This window comes from Tupaia chinensis, unplaced genomic scaffold (assembly GCF_000334495.1).
Source record: "Tupaia chinensis unplaced genomic scaffold, TupChi_1.0 Scaffold000226_1, whole genome shotgun sequence".
Classification (NCBI taxonomy): Eukaryota; Metazoa; Chordata; class Mammalia; order Scandentia; family Tupaiidae; genus Tupaia; species Tupaia belangeri.
The window spans coordinates 3,838,572-3,851,523 of NW_006159701.1; the positions used below are offsets into that span (position 1 = coordinate 3,838,572).

At 44.8% G+C, this 12,952-nt stretch overlaps 1 protein-coding gene across 1 annotated transcript in view; it reads right to left on the reverse strand.

Annotated features, from left to right (window-relative positions):
* The window catches only part of CHEK2 (checkpoint kinase 2), a 50,451-nt gene extending 37,508 nt beyond the window's left edge, over positions 1-12,943 (reverse strand). The window contains 3 exon segments of the mRNA XM_027771593.1: positions 9,701-10,034; positions 11,316-11,486; positions 12,819-12,943. Of these exon segments, the coding sequence (XP_027627394.1) occupies positions 9,701-10,028 (328 nt within the window). The 5' untranslated portion in view covers positions 10,029-10,034; positions 11,316-11,486; positions 12,819-12,943.
* Between the last annotated feature and the right edge of the window lie 9 nt (positions 12,944-12,952).

A 12,952-nucleotide genomic window follows, 5' to 3' on the forward strand; every position in this document is an offset into this window, starting at 1 on the left:
GGCCTAAGAAGGCAATCAAAATTATGAATTTGCTCATCAAGCTTTTATAAGATTAACAATTAGAGGGGAAAAAAATAACAATTTCCAGAGGGCCAGACAGTGCCACAGGGGTAAAACCATGTTTATTCTTTTCTTTTTTTTTTTAAAAGAGATTTTTGCTATAGGGCACATGCACTCATGAGAGAGACAGAAAGCAAGAAATCACCCCTAGGAGGGAAGGATGGCCACACTGCAATCCCTTCTCCTCCATTCGCTTCTGGGGGGCACACACATATATGGCTTTTGAGTTTCAAGTCACTGGGTCCTGGACTCAAACCGCAGGCAACTACATGGGAATCCACTGATGTAACCATTACGCCACCTGCTGGCTCCAAACACAATGTTCTTTGGGGTGATCCCACACAGGAATGTTCTCAGTACTGGAGAGACCTCCCTGATTATGCTGGGCATTCACTTGCTCCTGATAAAGGGCTGGCTATAGGCTGTGAACTGTGAAATCAAGATGCTGTTGGAGTTGGTGCTGGTGATTAAAGCACTGGACTCCCACATGGCCAACCGTGGTTTGAGTCCTGGACCTAGCGGCTTGCTTTTTCACTCCCCTCTCCCATCTTGCTCTGTCCCTCTCTAATCAAAATAAAATAAATAAAGTTAAATAAAATAATTCTTAAAAAAAAAAAAAAAGACCCTGTTGGGAGACCAGCTCTGTGGTACAGCGATAATGACGATGACTGCTGAAGAGAAGCTAGCTCCCACCTGGTGACCACGATTCGAATCCCTGGCCAGGTGAACTGAAATACACTGGTGCCCAAGTCCCAATGTGCTAGAGCAGCGGTGCCCAACCTTTCCAGCAACAGGGACCGGTCTAATGGAAAACAATTCCTCCAGACAGGGAGGCAGGAAAGCAGGGGAGGCGGGTCCCAGGATGACCCCAGTGCACCACACCCACCATACAGCCATTTCCACCACTACGACATCACAGTATGAAATGAGACAATCACACCACGCAAGAGTCCAACACTACTGCTGATCCACAGGAGGCAGAGCCCAGATGCAGAGCAATCCATAGGGAGCAGCCGCATCTATAGACCAGTCCTCAAAGCCTCATTCCCTTGCCTGCTGACCACTGGTTCAAGTCTTCAGCCCGGCAATTGGGGGTTCCTCGGCTAGAGGACTGGAGGAAGGGAACCATAGACCTTGCATAGAATACTCTTTCCTCCCTCTTTTTCCCTCTCTCTCTTTCTCACACACACACATGCCCTCTATTATGAAGTATAAAAAAAAAAAAGGAACACTATTGGTAGTACTGTCTCTCTTGCTCATGGAAAAAATAAACTGAAAAAATAAAATACAATTTTCCAACAGTGAATTTAATAAATGATGTTTTATACACAACTTTGAAATAACAAGCAGTCACTAAAACTTCTCAAATAATGTTAATGACTTGGAAAAATAACTTTGGGTATAATAAATTTACTGCTTATTACCTTCCAAAGCCTTCTCAAAAGCTTAGTATAAAATCTGTATTTGGAGCCAGCTGGTGGCATGGTGTTAGGGCAGCTGGATCCCATATGGCTGACCATGTGGTTCAAGTCCTGGACCTGGCAGCTTGAGAAACACATGGAGTACATGTGTGTGCATGCCCAAAATCTGAGAGGAGACTGGGGCATGATCATCCCCTTGAGGGTGTGTGTGTGGGGTGCTTTCTCTCTCTCTTTTTCTCTTCAGCAAGCACACACGCCTAATAGTTTAAATAAATAAATAAATACAAACCTGTGCTCTTCCTTCCAACCTGCTAGCTTGGGGTCTGGCCTCTGCCCCACCCCAGTGTCACCTGGTGTCCTTCTTCCCTGGTCGCTACACCCAGCCCCACTGGCCTTTCACTGCCCCAAACGTGCTCAGTGCGACCAGCCAAGGGGGCTTTCACTTTCTCTTCCCCAACAATTTGAATAGCTCATTCCACCTCACCTTTGTGTCTGACCTCAAATATCTCCCACTCAGTTTTTTGTTTTTTGGGTTTTTTTTTTTATTTGTCAGAGGATGCATGTGCTCACCAGAGGGACAGAGAGAGAGGGATACAGCAAATCCCAATGGGGCATGGTCATGCTGCAATCCTTTCTCCTCCGTTTCTCCATCCTGCGGGGTTAGGAGCAAGCACCACATGTGCCTGCTGTGTTTTTTAAACCTCTGAGATGGGACGTGAACCACAGTCAGCCGTGTGGAATCAGCTTCATTAACCACTAGGCTAAGAGATCGAACTTCTACTCAGGTTTTTTTCCCCTTCAAATACCATAGAATTTCTCACCAGAGAAAAAAAGAAGCAGGAGAGAAGGAGAGGGAGTGAGGGAGAAAATGAGAAATCACTCCCTGATAGGGCCATAATACCATTTTTCAATTATTTATTTAGCTTGATATATTATTTATTATTATCATTATTTTAATTTCCTAGAGGGCACATGTGTGCTAATGTCAGAGACAGAGAGGGGATGGAGAACATGAGAAAGCAAGCTGCCAGCTCTGGGACTTGAACCAGAGGTTAGCCTCATAGGAGTCCAGCACCTTAACCACCATGCCACCTACTGGCCCCATACACCACAATTCTTTCTCCTCCATTTCCCAATCCTGTCAGATCCTGAGCATGCCACACATGCACCTGGAGAGTTTTTCAAGTGATTCCAATCTGTTTGGCAGGAAGGGATCTGATTCCCTCAAATGTTGTTATGGGGCTGGTCCTTCCACTCAGCTTTTATATCAGTAGACCCCCACTCCATATCCACCTGTTACCATAGTGATATTGTTTTAGTTCCAAGTATGGGCCATAACTGGAAATTATTTGGAAATCATTCTGATTATTTGTGTATTGTTTCCCCACTTCCCCAGTAAAACAAATCCCAGGAAGGCAGCCTTCAGTTTCCTGTTTAAGAGTACGATTTCAGGGACTAGCAGTTAGCGTAATGGCTATGTCGCTGGACTCCCACGTAGTCGACCGCGGTTCAAGTCCCGGACCCAGTGGCTTAGAACTCACGCCAGGCACGTGTGCATGCATGCCCAAGATCCCGAGAGGAGAATGGAGGAGAAAGGACTGTGGCATGGCCATCCCCCTGGGGGGTGATTTCTTGCATTCTGTCTCTCTCTCTCTCTCTGTCTGTCTGACGAGCACACGTGCCCTATAGCAAAAACCTCTTCAGAAAAAGAAAAATAAAAAAAGAGTACGATTTCAGCACCTATGACAGAGCATACGGTAGACAGTCAACTATTCACTGATAGACTGGGGGGAGCAGTGGATGGTAGAGTGGTTATGTTGCTGACTCCCACATTGCTGACCATAGTTCAAGTCCCAGACTTGGAGGCTTGAACTCATGCCAGGCATGTGTGTGTGCAAGCCCAAAACCCTGAAAGGAGAATGGAGGAGAGGGAATTGTAGCATGGCCACGCTCCCTGCTGGGGTGATTTCTTGCTTTCTGTCTCTGTCTCTCCAGTAAGGGCACATGACCTATAACAAAAATCTCCCTAAAATAAATAAATAAATAAAGACAAACAGACTAGGGAAAATATCAACAACTCCTATCATAGAGAAAGGACTAATTTCCAAAGCAAAAGTTAAGCTCCTACAAATTAAATTTTAAAGAAAAAGACAAACACTCCAGGAGAAAATGGGTAAAGATAAAAGAGACAATTTACAAGAGATAGAAATACAAATGGCTCAGTCTGGTTCCACAGCCTGGTGGTTAAGGCAGCTAGACTCCACATGCCTCACCCAAGAGCTTGAGAAACACACTAGGCACATGTGTTTGGAAACACACCCAAAATCCTGAAAGATGCGAGAGTTGGAGAAAGGATTGTGGCAAGACCACTCCCCTTGAGGGGATGCTTTCTCCTCTCAAGGGTACATGTACCTTCTAGCCAAAAAAAAAAAAAAGAAATGGTTCAAACACACAGAAAAGATGACTGAGCCAATAAATTTTAAAAACCAGAGACCAGCAGTTGAAGTAATGGATATGTCGCTGGACTTCCACATAGTCAACTGCAGTTCGAGTCCCAGACCCGATGGCTTAAACTCACGCTGGGTGCATGTGCGAGTGTGCCCAAGATCTCAAGAGAAGAATGAATGAGAAGGGATTGCGGAGTAGCCATCCCTCCTGGTGGGGGGGGGGAGAGAGTGATTTCTCACTTTCTGTTTCTGTCTCTCTGGAGAGCGCATAGTTCTGATAGCAAAAACCTCTCAAAAAAACCTTTTTTTAAAAACCAGAAATATCTTGGGGACCAGCAAGTGGCATGGTGGCAAAGGCGCTGGACACTCCCATATCTCCGACCACGGTTCAATTCCTGGACCTGCTGGCTTGCTTTCTCGCTCTCTCCCTCTCTCTCTGTCTCTCTTTGGTCAAATTAAAATATGTGAATGAATAAATAAATAAGTAATTTTTAAAAAAAATAAATATCTTAAGATTCTATGTTTCACTTATCAGATTTACAACACCAAAATGTCTCATGTTACACTGTGTTAGCAAAAAGCGTGGAGAAGCAGGTACTCATATATTGTCAGGAATATAACTTATACACATTCTATGTAACTGTCTAGGGAGGACAGTTTGGCAAGATCCATCAAAGTTACATATGCAACCACTACACACTCATAATGATAACTATTTATAAAAAAGAGAAAGAAAGGCCCGGCCTTTCCGCAATGGAAAAGCCATAATACAAATGGTCTGCAAGTCTGGAAGCCTTATGGTAACCACAGGTTCAGCTGGGTCAGTCTGAAAAACGCACCAGGTGTGCGTGCAGGGGCCAGGAATGGAATAAGCTGGAAGGTTGAAGAAAAGGGATTGCAAAATGACAAGACCCTATTAAGGGTGCTTCTCTCTCTCTTGCATCTATACACTATCATTAAAAATAAATAAATAAATAAATAGGGCCAGCAGTCTGGTGGTTAAGGCACTAGATTCTCACATGGCCTACGGTGGCTCAGAGACCCAGACCTTGGTGGCTGGAAAATCATGCCAGGCACATGTGTGCCCAAAACCCCAGGAGAAAGGAGGAGAAAGGATCGTGGCATGGCCATTCTCCCCTGTGAATCAAGTGATTTCTCACTTTTCTCTCTCCAGCAAACATACATGCCCTATGATAAAAATCTTAAAAAGAAAAATAGGCAAAAACATGTTGACAAGGATGCTCATACATTGATGGTATGAATGTAAAACTAGGCAGCTACCATGGGAAAGTCTGACGTTCTTTGAATTGTAAAACATCGAATTACCACACGACTGAGCAATTCTACTCCTAGGTATACCGCCAGAGTCACCGGAAACAGGTCATCAAGCAAGTCCTCATACACCGATGTTCAGACCAGCACAACTCGCCACAGCCAACGGGGGGAGGAAAGACTACAAATGTCCTGGAGACGACTCGGTAAACAAATTGTGGGCTTGACAGAAAATGGAATATTACACAGGCAGAAAGGGGATTAAATGTATTGATATGTAACACAATATTGGTGGGCCTTGGAAACACCATGTGAGACCACCCCATAGCCTACTAAGTAGCTAAGGGAGCTGGATCCCACATGGCCAACTGTGTAGTTCGAATCTCAGCCCTGGTGGCTTGAGAAACAAGCCAGGCATGTGTGCCTGTGTGCCCAAAGTCTCAAAATAAAAAAAAAAAATTAAAAAAAAAAAGGGAGAAATACAGAAGGGATTGTGGTATGACCATTTTCCATTCCACGGAGGGATGCTTTCTCACTTTCTCTCTCTCTGGTAAGCACATACACCCTCTGGCAAAATCTAAAAGAAAATGATAAAAAGAAAGGAAGGGAGGAAGGGAGGGAGGGAGGGAAGAAGGAAGGAAGGAAGGAAGGAAGGAGGGGGAGGGAGGGAAGAGAAAAGAAAAGAGAGGGAAAAAGAAGGAAAGGGGAAGTAACAGACAAACTTGGAGAAGTGATTAGAATTAAGGATGCAACCCCCAAGATCGAATCCTGGGGAGTTCCTAAGTAAAGGCAGACAGAGACACATGTCCGTTTGTCAAACTCTTGCTATGTGATGCCCTGAACCACCTTTGGACTCTGCAGAGTCCCCCAAAGACCCTCACCAGATATGGCCCTTTGACCTCCAAAACCATGAACAAAATAAACCTCTACGGTTGATAAATTACCCAGTGTGGTATCCGGTTATTAAGCAACAGGGATCAGACTAAATGGCCATATGTGATGTGATGATATAAATATATAAACATTTTGGCTCTCATCCACGAGTTCTAGTTCATAACTCCCATAGCCCTTGTTATTTCCTAAGTGACCAGAACAAGTATATCTCTTGTTTAAGTACTTGGCTCTTGTCCTTGGATCCTGAAGCAGCTTCAGGAGCAATAAGTTTCAGAGCAATAAAGGTAAAAAAGAATTTTGCTATAATGTTGGGACACGCTGGATCTCAGAAAGCAAAACCTCTCTCCTTTTTCTTCCAAAGACAGGCCACAGAAACTGAAAACATACTCTAATTCACTCCTACGCCCCACCTTTCTGTCTCAGCCATACGGAAATTCTCTGAACTACCTTGTCTGATAGATCATAAGATCCCCAATCATAAGACCAGCAACAAAGGGGTCCTGCCTTACCCAGGAGGAAGAAATGCTGCACAGACAGGCCAAGAATCTGAGCAGACAGGCCTTGCTGGGTTTCCCCACAGGTCTATTTGCTTCAGAGCATGTCCTTTCCATCCAATTTAAGTTCTACATGGTTATTCAGACTTTCAGGCAAGTCAATGAAAAACCCAGAAGGACAAGGTTTGGGGTGCTTCGGGAGGGCTGAATATGTGAGGCTTGCAGAATTTATCCACATGCGAGGAGGGTAGCACACTCAGAGAAGCTCCTATGCTCTGAACCCTTCCAGGCCTTGCCCTTTATTTTCCATATGGCTGTTTATTTCTATCCTCAAAAATAAACCAGTGGGGGCCAGCAGATGGCGTAATGACCACATCGCTAGAATCCGCATGGCCGACCATAGCTCAAGTCCTGGATCCGGTGGCTTCACACCAGGTGCGTGTGTGTGCATACCCAAGATCCCAGGAAGAAAGCAGAGAAGAGACTGCAGCACTGCCCCAGGGTGGGGGAGTGATTTCTCATTTTCCCTCTCACTGTCTTTGTCTCTCTCCGTCTGGTGACAATTCCTCTTCTCCCAGTCACCATATTCCTTTGACCTGTCACCTGCAGTGGTATAGCCAGTCTGTGGTATGGAGGTTAAGATGTTGTAGTTCAAGACACAGACCTAGAAAATATACTGCCCAAAATACTGAAATGAGGGAGATACGGAGAAAAAAACTGAGGTGTGACCATTCCCCATGGGGGATGCTTTCTCACTTTCCCTCCCTTGCACTTTCTCTGTCTCTGAGGATCACATGAGCCCTCTGGCAAGATTAAAACAAATCAATGAATTAATTAATGTAAAGGTGTAGATGTGGTGTAGATGTGGGGCAGCAGGTGGCATGGTGGTTAAAGGTGCTGATTCCCCCATGACTGCCTGTGGTTTGAGTCTTGAACGTGGAGATTTGAAAATCACAACAAATAAATAGAAAAATAAATGTGTAAGGGAACAGCAGATGGTGTAATGGTTACGTTGCTGGACTCTCACATAGTCGACCACGGTTCAAGTCGTGGACCTGGTGGCTTAAAACTCATGCTGGGCACATGTGTGTGGGTGCCCAAACTCCTGAGAGACTGGAGGAGAAGGGATTGTGGCAAGGCCATTCCCCCAGGGGGTTATTTCTTGCTTCTTGTCTCTCTGGCGAGCACATGCACCCTGTAACAAAAATCTCTCTCAAAAATAAATAAATAGGGGCCAGCAGGTGGCATGGTGGCGTAGTGGCTAAGGGTGCTGGACTCCCACATGGCCGATGGTGGTTGAAAGCAACCTGGAGGCTTGCTTTCTCACTTTCCCTCTCTCTCTCACTCTGTCCCTCTCTGGTCGAAAGAAAGAAAGAAAGAAAGAAAGAAAGAAAGAAAGAAAGAAAGAAAGTTAAATAAAATAATTATTTAAAAAAAAAAAAACTTAAAAATAAATAAATAAAGGTGCAAATGTAAAATGCTGCTACATCGTTTTCCATTTTCTTATCCTTTCATAAGTCATCAAAGTTAGACATAAGGGTCAGCCAGCGGTGGTACGGTTCGGGGTGATATGGTTAGGACGTAAGGGTTCGTCAGGGTGATATGGTTAGCCATGTGGCTGGCTGCATCGGGTTCCAGTCCCAGACCAGCAGCTGGAGAAACATACTGGGCAAGTGCATATGTCCAAAATCACAAAAAGAGGAAGAATGGAGAAGAGACTGTGGTGTAGCCACCCTTCCTGGTGGTGGCAGGGGTTGCTGCTTTCTCACTCTCTCTGTCATTCTCTCTGTCCCCTGTGAGTGTACACACTGGCTAGAAAAAAAAAAAAAAAAAAACCACAAAAGTTCGACATAAGATGAAATGGAAGGGTGGTGAGTGACAAGAAACAAAATGGTCCATTAGTCATCCATTTCATTATTTCCTACTGTATTAATGTCAAATTCAATTTTCTGTTCCTTAAAAGAAGAGAGGTTTTAAGAATTTATTTTTTATGGAACCAGCAGTTAGCGTAATGACTATGTCACTGAACTCCCACGTAGTAGACCGCGGTCCGCGTCCCGGACCCGGTGGCTTAAAACTCACACCGGGCGCGTGTGCGTGCGTGCCCAAGATCCCAAGAGAATGGAGAAGGGATTACGGCGTGACCATCCCCCCTGGGGGGTGATTTCTCGCTTTCTGTCTCTCTGTCTCTCTCTGTCTGTCTGGCAAGCGCACGCGCCCTATAGCAAAAACCTCTCAAAAAAAAAAAAGAATTTACTTTTTATTTAACTTTATTAGTATTATATTACTTTCCAGTTTGATCAGAGAGAGAGAAAGAAAGAAAGTGAGAAAGCGGGCCAGCAGGTGGCGTGGTGGTTAAGGCGGCTGGAATCCCACATGGCATGACCAGGTTTGAGTCCTGGACCTGGCAGCTTGCTTTCTCACTTTCCTTCTCTCTCTTTGTCTCTCTCTGCTCAAATTCAAAATAAAATGAAGTAAAATAAAAAAATTTTAAAAAAAGAAAGTGAGAAAGCAAGTCACCAGCTCGGGGACTTGAACTGTGGTCAACCATGTGGGAGTCCAGCACCTTTAACTACCACACCACCTGCTGGCCCCTGAAAAGGTCATTTTAAGGGAAGGGAAGAAAAATGCTATTTCAGACAGATGCATAGCAAAGAGTTACTAAGGGAGCCAGGAGGTGTCAGGAAGGATCAACACATTTAAATTGCCAACTTGTTCTGAGACAAAAACAAGTAAGGGGTAGTCAACAATTGCTTTCCCTATTGTGAACAGATAAGGCGACAGAGAAGCTGTGCAAAGCCCACAGCAGGAGGTAATGGGAAGCTTCTTTAAGAAGCTGATAATGCTTTCAAGTTTGCATAAGTCAGCATTTTCCTCAACTCTCCACTGATCCACAGTTGGACAACGCATTGTAAATGCCCTGTTAGTATCTAATCAAAGAATAAATGAAGGGAATTCCCAGCAGGTAGAGCCAGCATACTGCCTTCAGTTTTATCCTTCATCACCTTCAAACATGAGATCATTCCAGTAGTGTCTTGAGCTTTCTACTGCAACAGCATTCTGTAATTATTTCCCTGAACAATACATTACACCATATAACATAGGTTCTTACCAAGATTGGAGAATCCCTCCTGAAGGGCCCATAATCGGGCCCAAGGGGCAGCGACAGGCTCGTCGGGTTCTTGGTCCTCCGGAATAGAACAGAGTTCCTGAGTAGACACTGTCTCTAAGGAGCTCAGCGTCCCGGAGCTGGAGTGAGAGGACTGGCTGGAGGTGGGCACGGTGCTGTTGGAGGAGCTGGATGTGCCCTGGGACTGCAAGGAAGAGCCGTGGGACTGGGTGACGCCACTTTGGGGCTGTGAACAGGTGCCACTGCCGTGGGACTGTGAGGAGGTACTGGCTTGGGACTGCTGACCCTCCACATTTGTCTCCCGGGACATCACGACCTCAAAAAGTAAGTGTCCAACAAATAAGGTGAGTCTCAAGGGAAAAGACTTAAAAAGTTAAAGAGTTAAGTATGGGTATATTACAGCAGGAAAAATAAATCCAAGACAAGCATGTTCTGCAAAAATTAAAATCCTGACTGTCTAGATCTACAAAGCTTTTGGGTTTTCCATCGTATCTTTTTCCCCAGATCAGTGTTTTGTCTAATGGCCATAAATCATAGAAGAAAAAAAAAATCATTTAAGTCTACAAAGAAGAAAAAAAGAAAAAGAAATTGGGGACCAGCAGACCATGGCATAATGGCTATGGTCGCTGGACTACCGTGTAGTCAACTGTAGTTCGAGTCCCAGACCCCGTGACTTGGAACTCATGCCAGGTGCATATGCATGCATGCCCAAGATCCTGAGAGAGGAAAGGAAGAGAAGGGATTATGGCATGGCCATTCCACCTCCACCCCACCTTGGTTGATTTCTCCCTTTCTGTCTTTCCATCTGTAGCTGTCTCTTGGGTGAGCACATGTACCTTATAGCAAAAATCTTTCTTAAAAAAGAAAAAGAAAAAGAAACTGAATTGGGGGTATGGCAGGCTCCCAAAACTTTACATTTATCCAATTTTTAAGAATTAGAAAAGAAATCGGGACCAGCAGTTAGCGTAATGGCTATGTCGCTGGACTCCCACGTAGTCGACTGCAGTTCGTGTCCCGGACACAGCGGCTTAAAACTCACACCAGGCATGCACACTGGTGTGCGTGCCCAGGATCCCAAGAGATGAATGGAGGAGATGGGACTGCGGTGTGGCCAACCCCCCTCAGGGGTGATTTCTCGTTTTCTGTCTCTCTGTCTCTCTCTGTCTGGCGAGCACATGCGCCCTATAGCAAAAATTTCTAAAAATAAATAAATAAATAAATAAATAAATTTAAATAAAGTAACTCTTAAAAAAAGGGGGGGGGGGCTGGTCACTTAAAGTGGCAGAACCCAAAGAAGAGTGAGCTAAACAACTCCATCTTACCCTTTGTGATGTTAAATAATTTGAGAACCCATTTTTTTCACCATCCTAATCTTCCAGCCTTAATATTCACAGAATCTTGCAAGAACCATTCTGAGTCACATGAGACCCTACAAAGGATCTCATCTTCCCTTTTAATTTGATGGACAGTTAGATTCTGGTAACAGAACAATCAATAAAGCCAAAATAACTTTCAAAGGTGACCCACTCGTATATTTTTTTTTAATGTACATCGTCTCCTCCTCCCCACACTCAGTAAACAATATTATATTACTCACACTGACTGCATTTACATAGTTTTCAAGATACAAAGGTCCTGATGAATTGTCCTTAGAACACACCAAGAAGGTGATGCCACAGCTGAGTCTGCCACTCCAGGACCTGCTGGTTTAATGCAACCTCAGGAAGGCTGGGTCCTTCCCACAGCTTTTGAACAAGACTTCTCTGCCCTGACAAATGAAGAAAAGTGTGTCAACAGGTAGCTATGAGAGACAGGAGGAGGTAAGCAGGCTTGAAGTACAGACACTGGATCCAAAAGGTTGCATGATCTACTAAGATCACTTCTCTGAGACAGTTTCCTCAGAAAAAACTATGAAGGTTGCTGGGGATGGCTGGTGGCATGGTAGCTGGGGCACTGGACTCCCACATGGCAGACCACGATTCAAGTCCTGGACCTCGTAGCTTGCTTTCTTACTCTCCCTCTCTATCTTTCTGGTCAAATTGAAAAATAATCAAAAATAAATAAAATTAAATAAATAATTATTTTGAGAAAGTTAAATGAAGATGAAAAAATTATAAAAGAAGTATTAGAATTGCAAAGATTAAGTGCCCCCCCATAATATTTGCTAATTGGGAGTTATTCTTACTGGGAGGCCTGTGTAGTGAGAGAAGCCACTCCACCCAAAACTCTAGAACTCTATGGGAACCAGCAGTTAGCGTAATGGCTATGTTGCTGGACTCCCACGTAGTCGACCGCGGTTTGCGTCTGGGACCCAGTGGCTTAAAACTCACGCCAGGCGCGTGTGCGTGCGTGCCCAAGATCCCGAGAGGAGAATGGAGGAGAAGGGATTGCGGCGTGACCATCCCCCCTGGGGGGGGTGATTTCTCGCTTTCTGTCTCTAATGTCTCTCTCTGTCTGTCTGGCGAGCGCACGCGCCCTATAGTGAAAACCTCTCCAAAAGAAAAAAAAAGAAAAAAAAAAACTCTAGAACTCTGGACAGAATCCCAGTCTAGAAGACTCAGAGGCCTTACAAGCACAACACAACCTTTTCAAATAAAGAAAGTCAGTACCAAGGAGGACTGGTGCCCTTCTATCCACTCCTTGCTAGTCCATCCCAAACACTTTTGGATACTCCTGCACAGGTTAAAGTGTTTCCAGCGCCTAGCACCCAATACTGTTTCTCAAAAACTATTTTAGATATTGAGCCTAAGGAGTGCTGTTTATTTATTCCTGACATTTATAGAGGCCTTCACAAAGACATTTCGTTATGATTTGTAAGAGCAACTCTGTTCCTTCTAAACTTGTACCTCCGGGCTGTAAGAGCAACTCTGTTTCTTCTAAACTTGTACCTCCGGGCCTGTTCCAGCTCGTAAGGAATAGGGGAAGTGAACTTCACCTAGAAGATTATCTACAAACAAGGAAGAGAATCGCCCACGCACTCCCCCTCCGGCTTGAAAATTCAGACAATGCGGAAGACTGAGAAATTCCGCTGAACATAAGGGCCTGAAGACGGGACTCGAACCCTTTAAACACCCAAGATAAGTTTCCCACTATGACTCACCGCGTGAGCCCACCGGGAGTCCCACGCTCCTCGGAGCCGCAGATAGCAGAGTGGCGCTAAAGGCACAGATACAAACTCCACCCTCAGCCAATCAAAATGCCCTCTGCAGCCGTCTGACCAATGAGGAGCAGCGG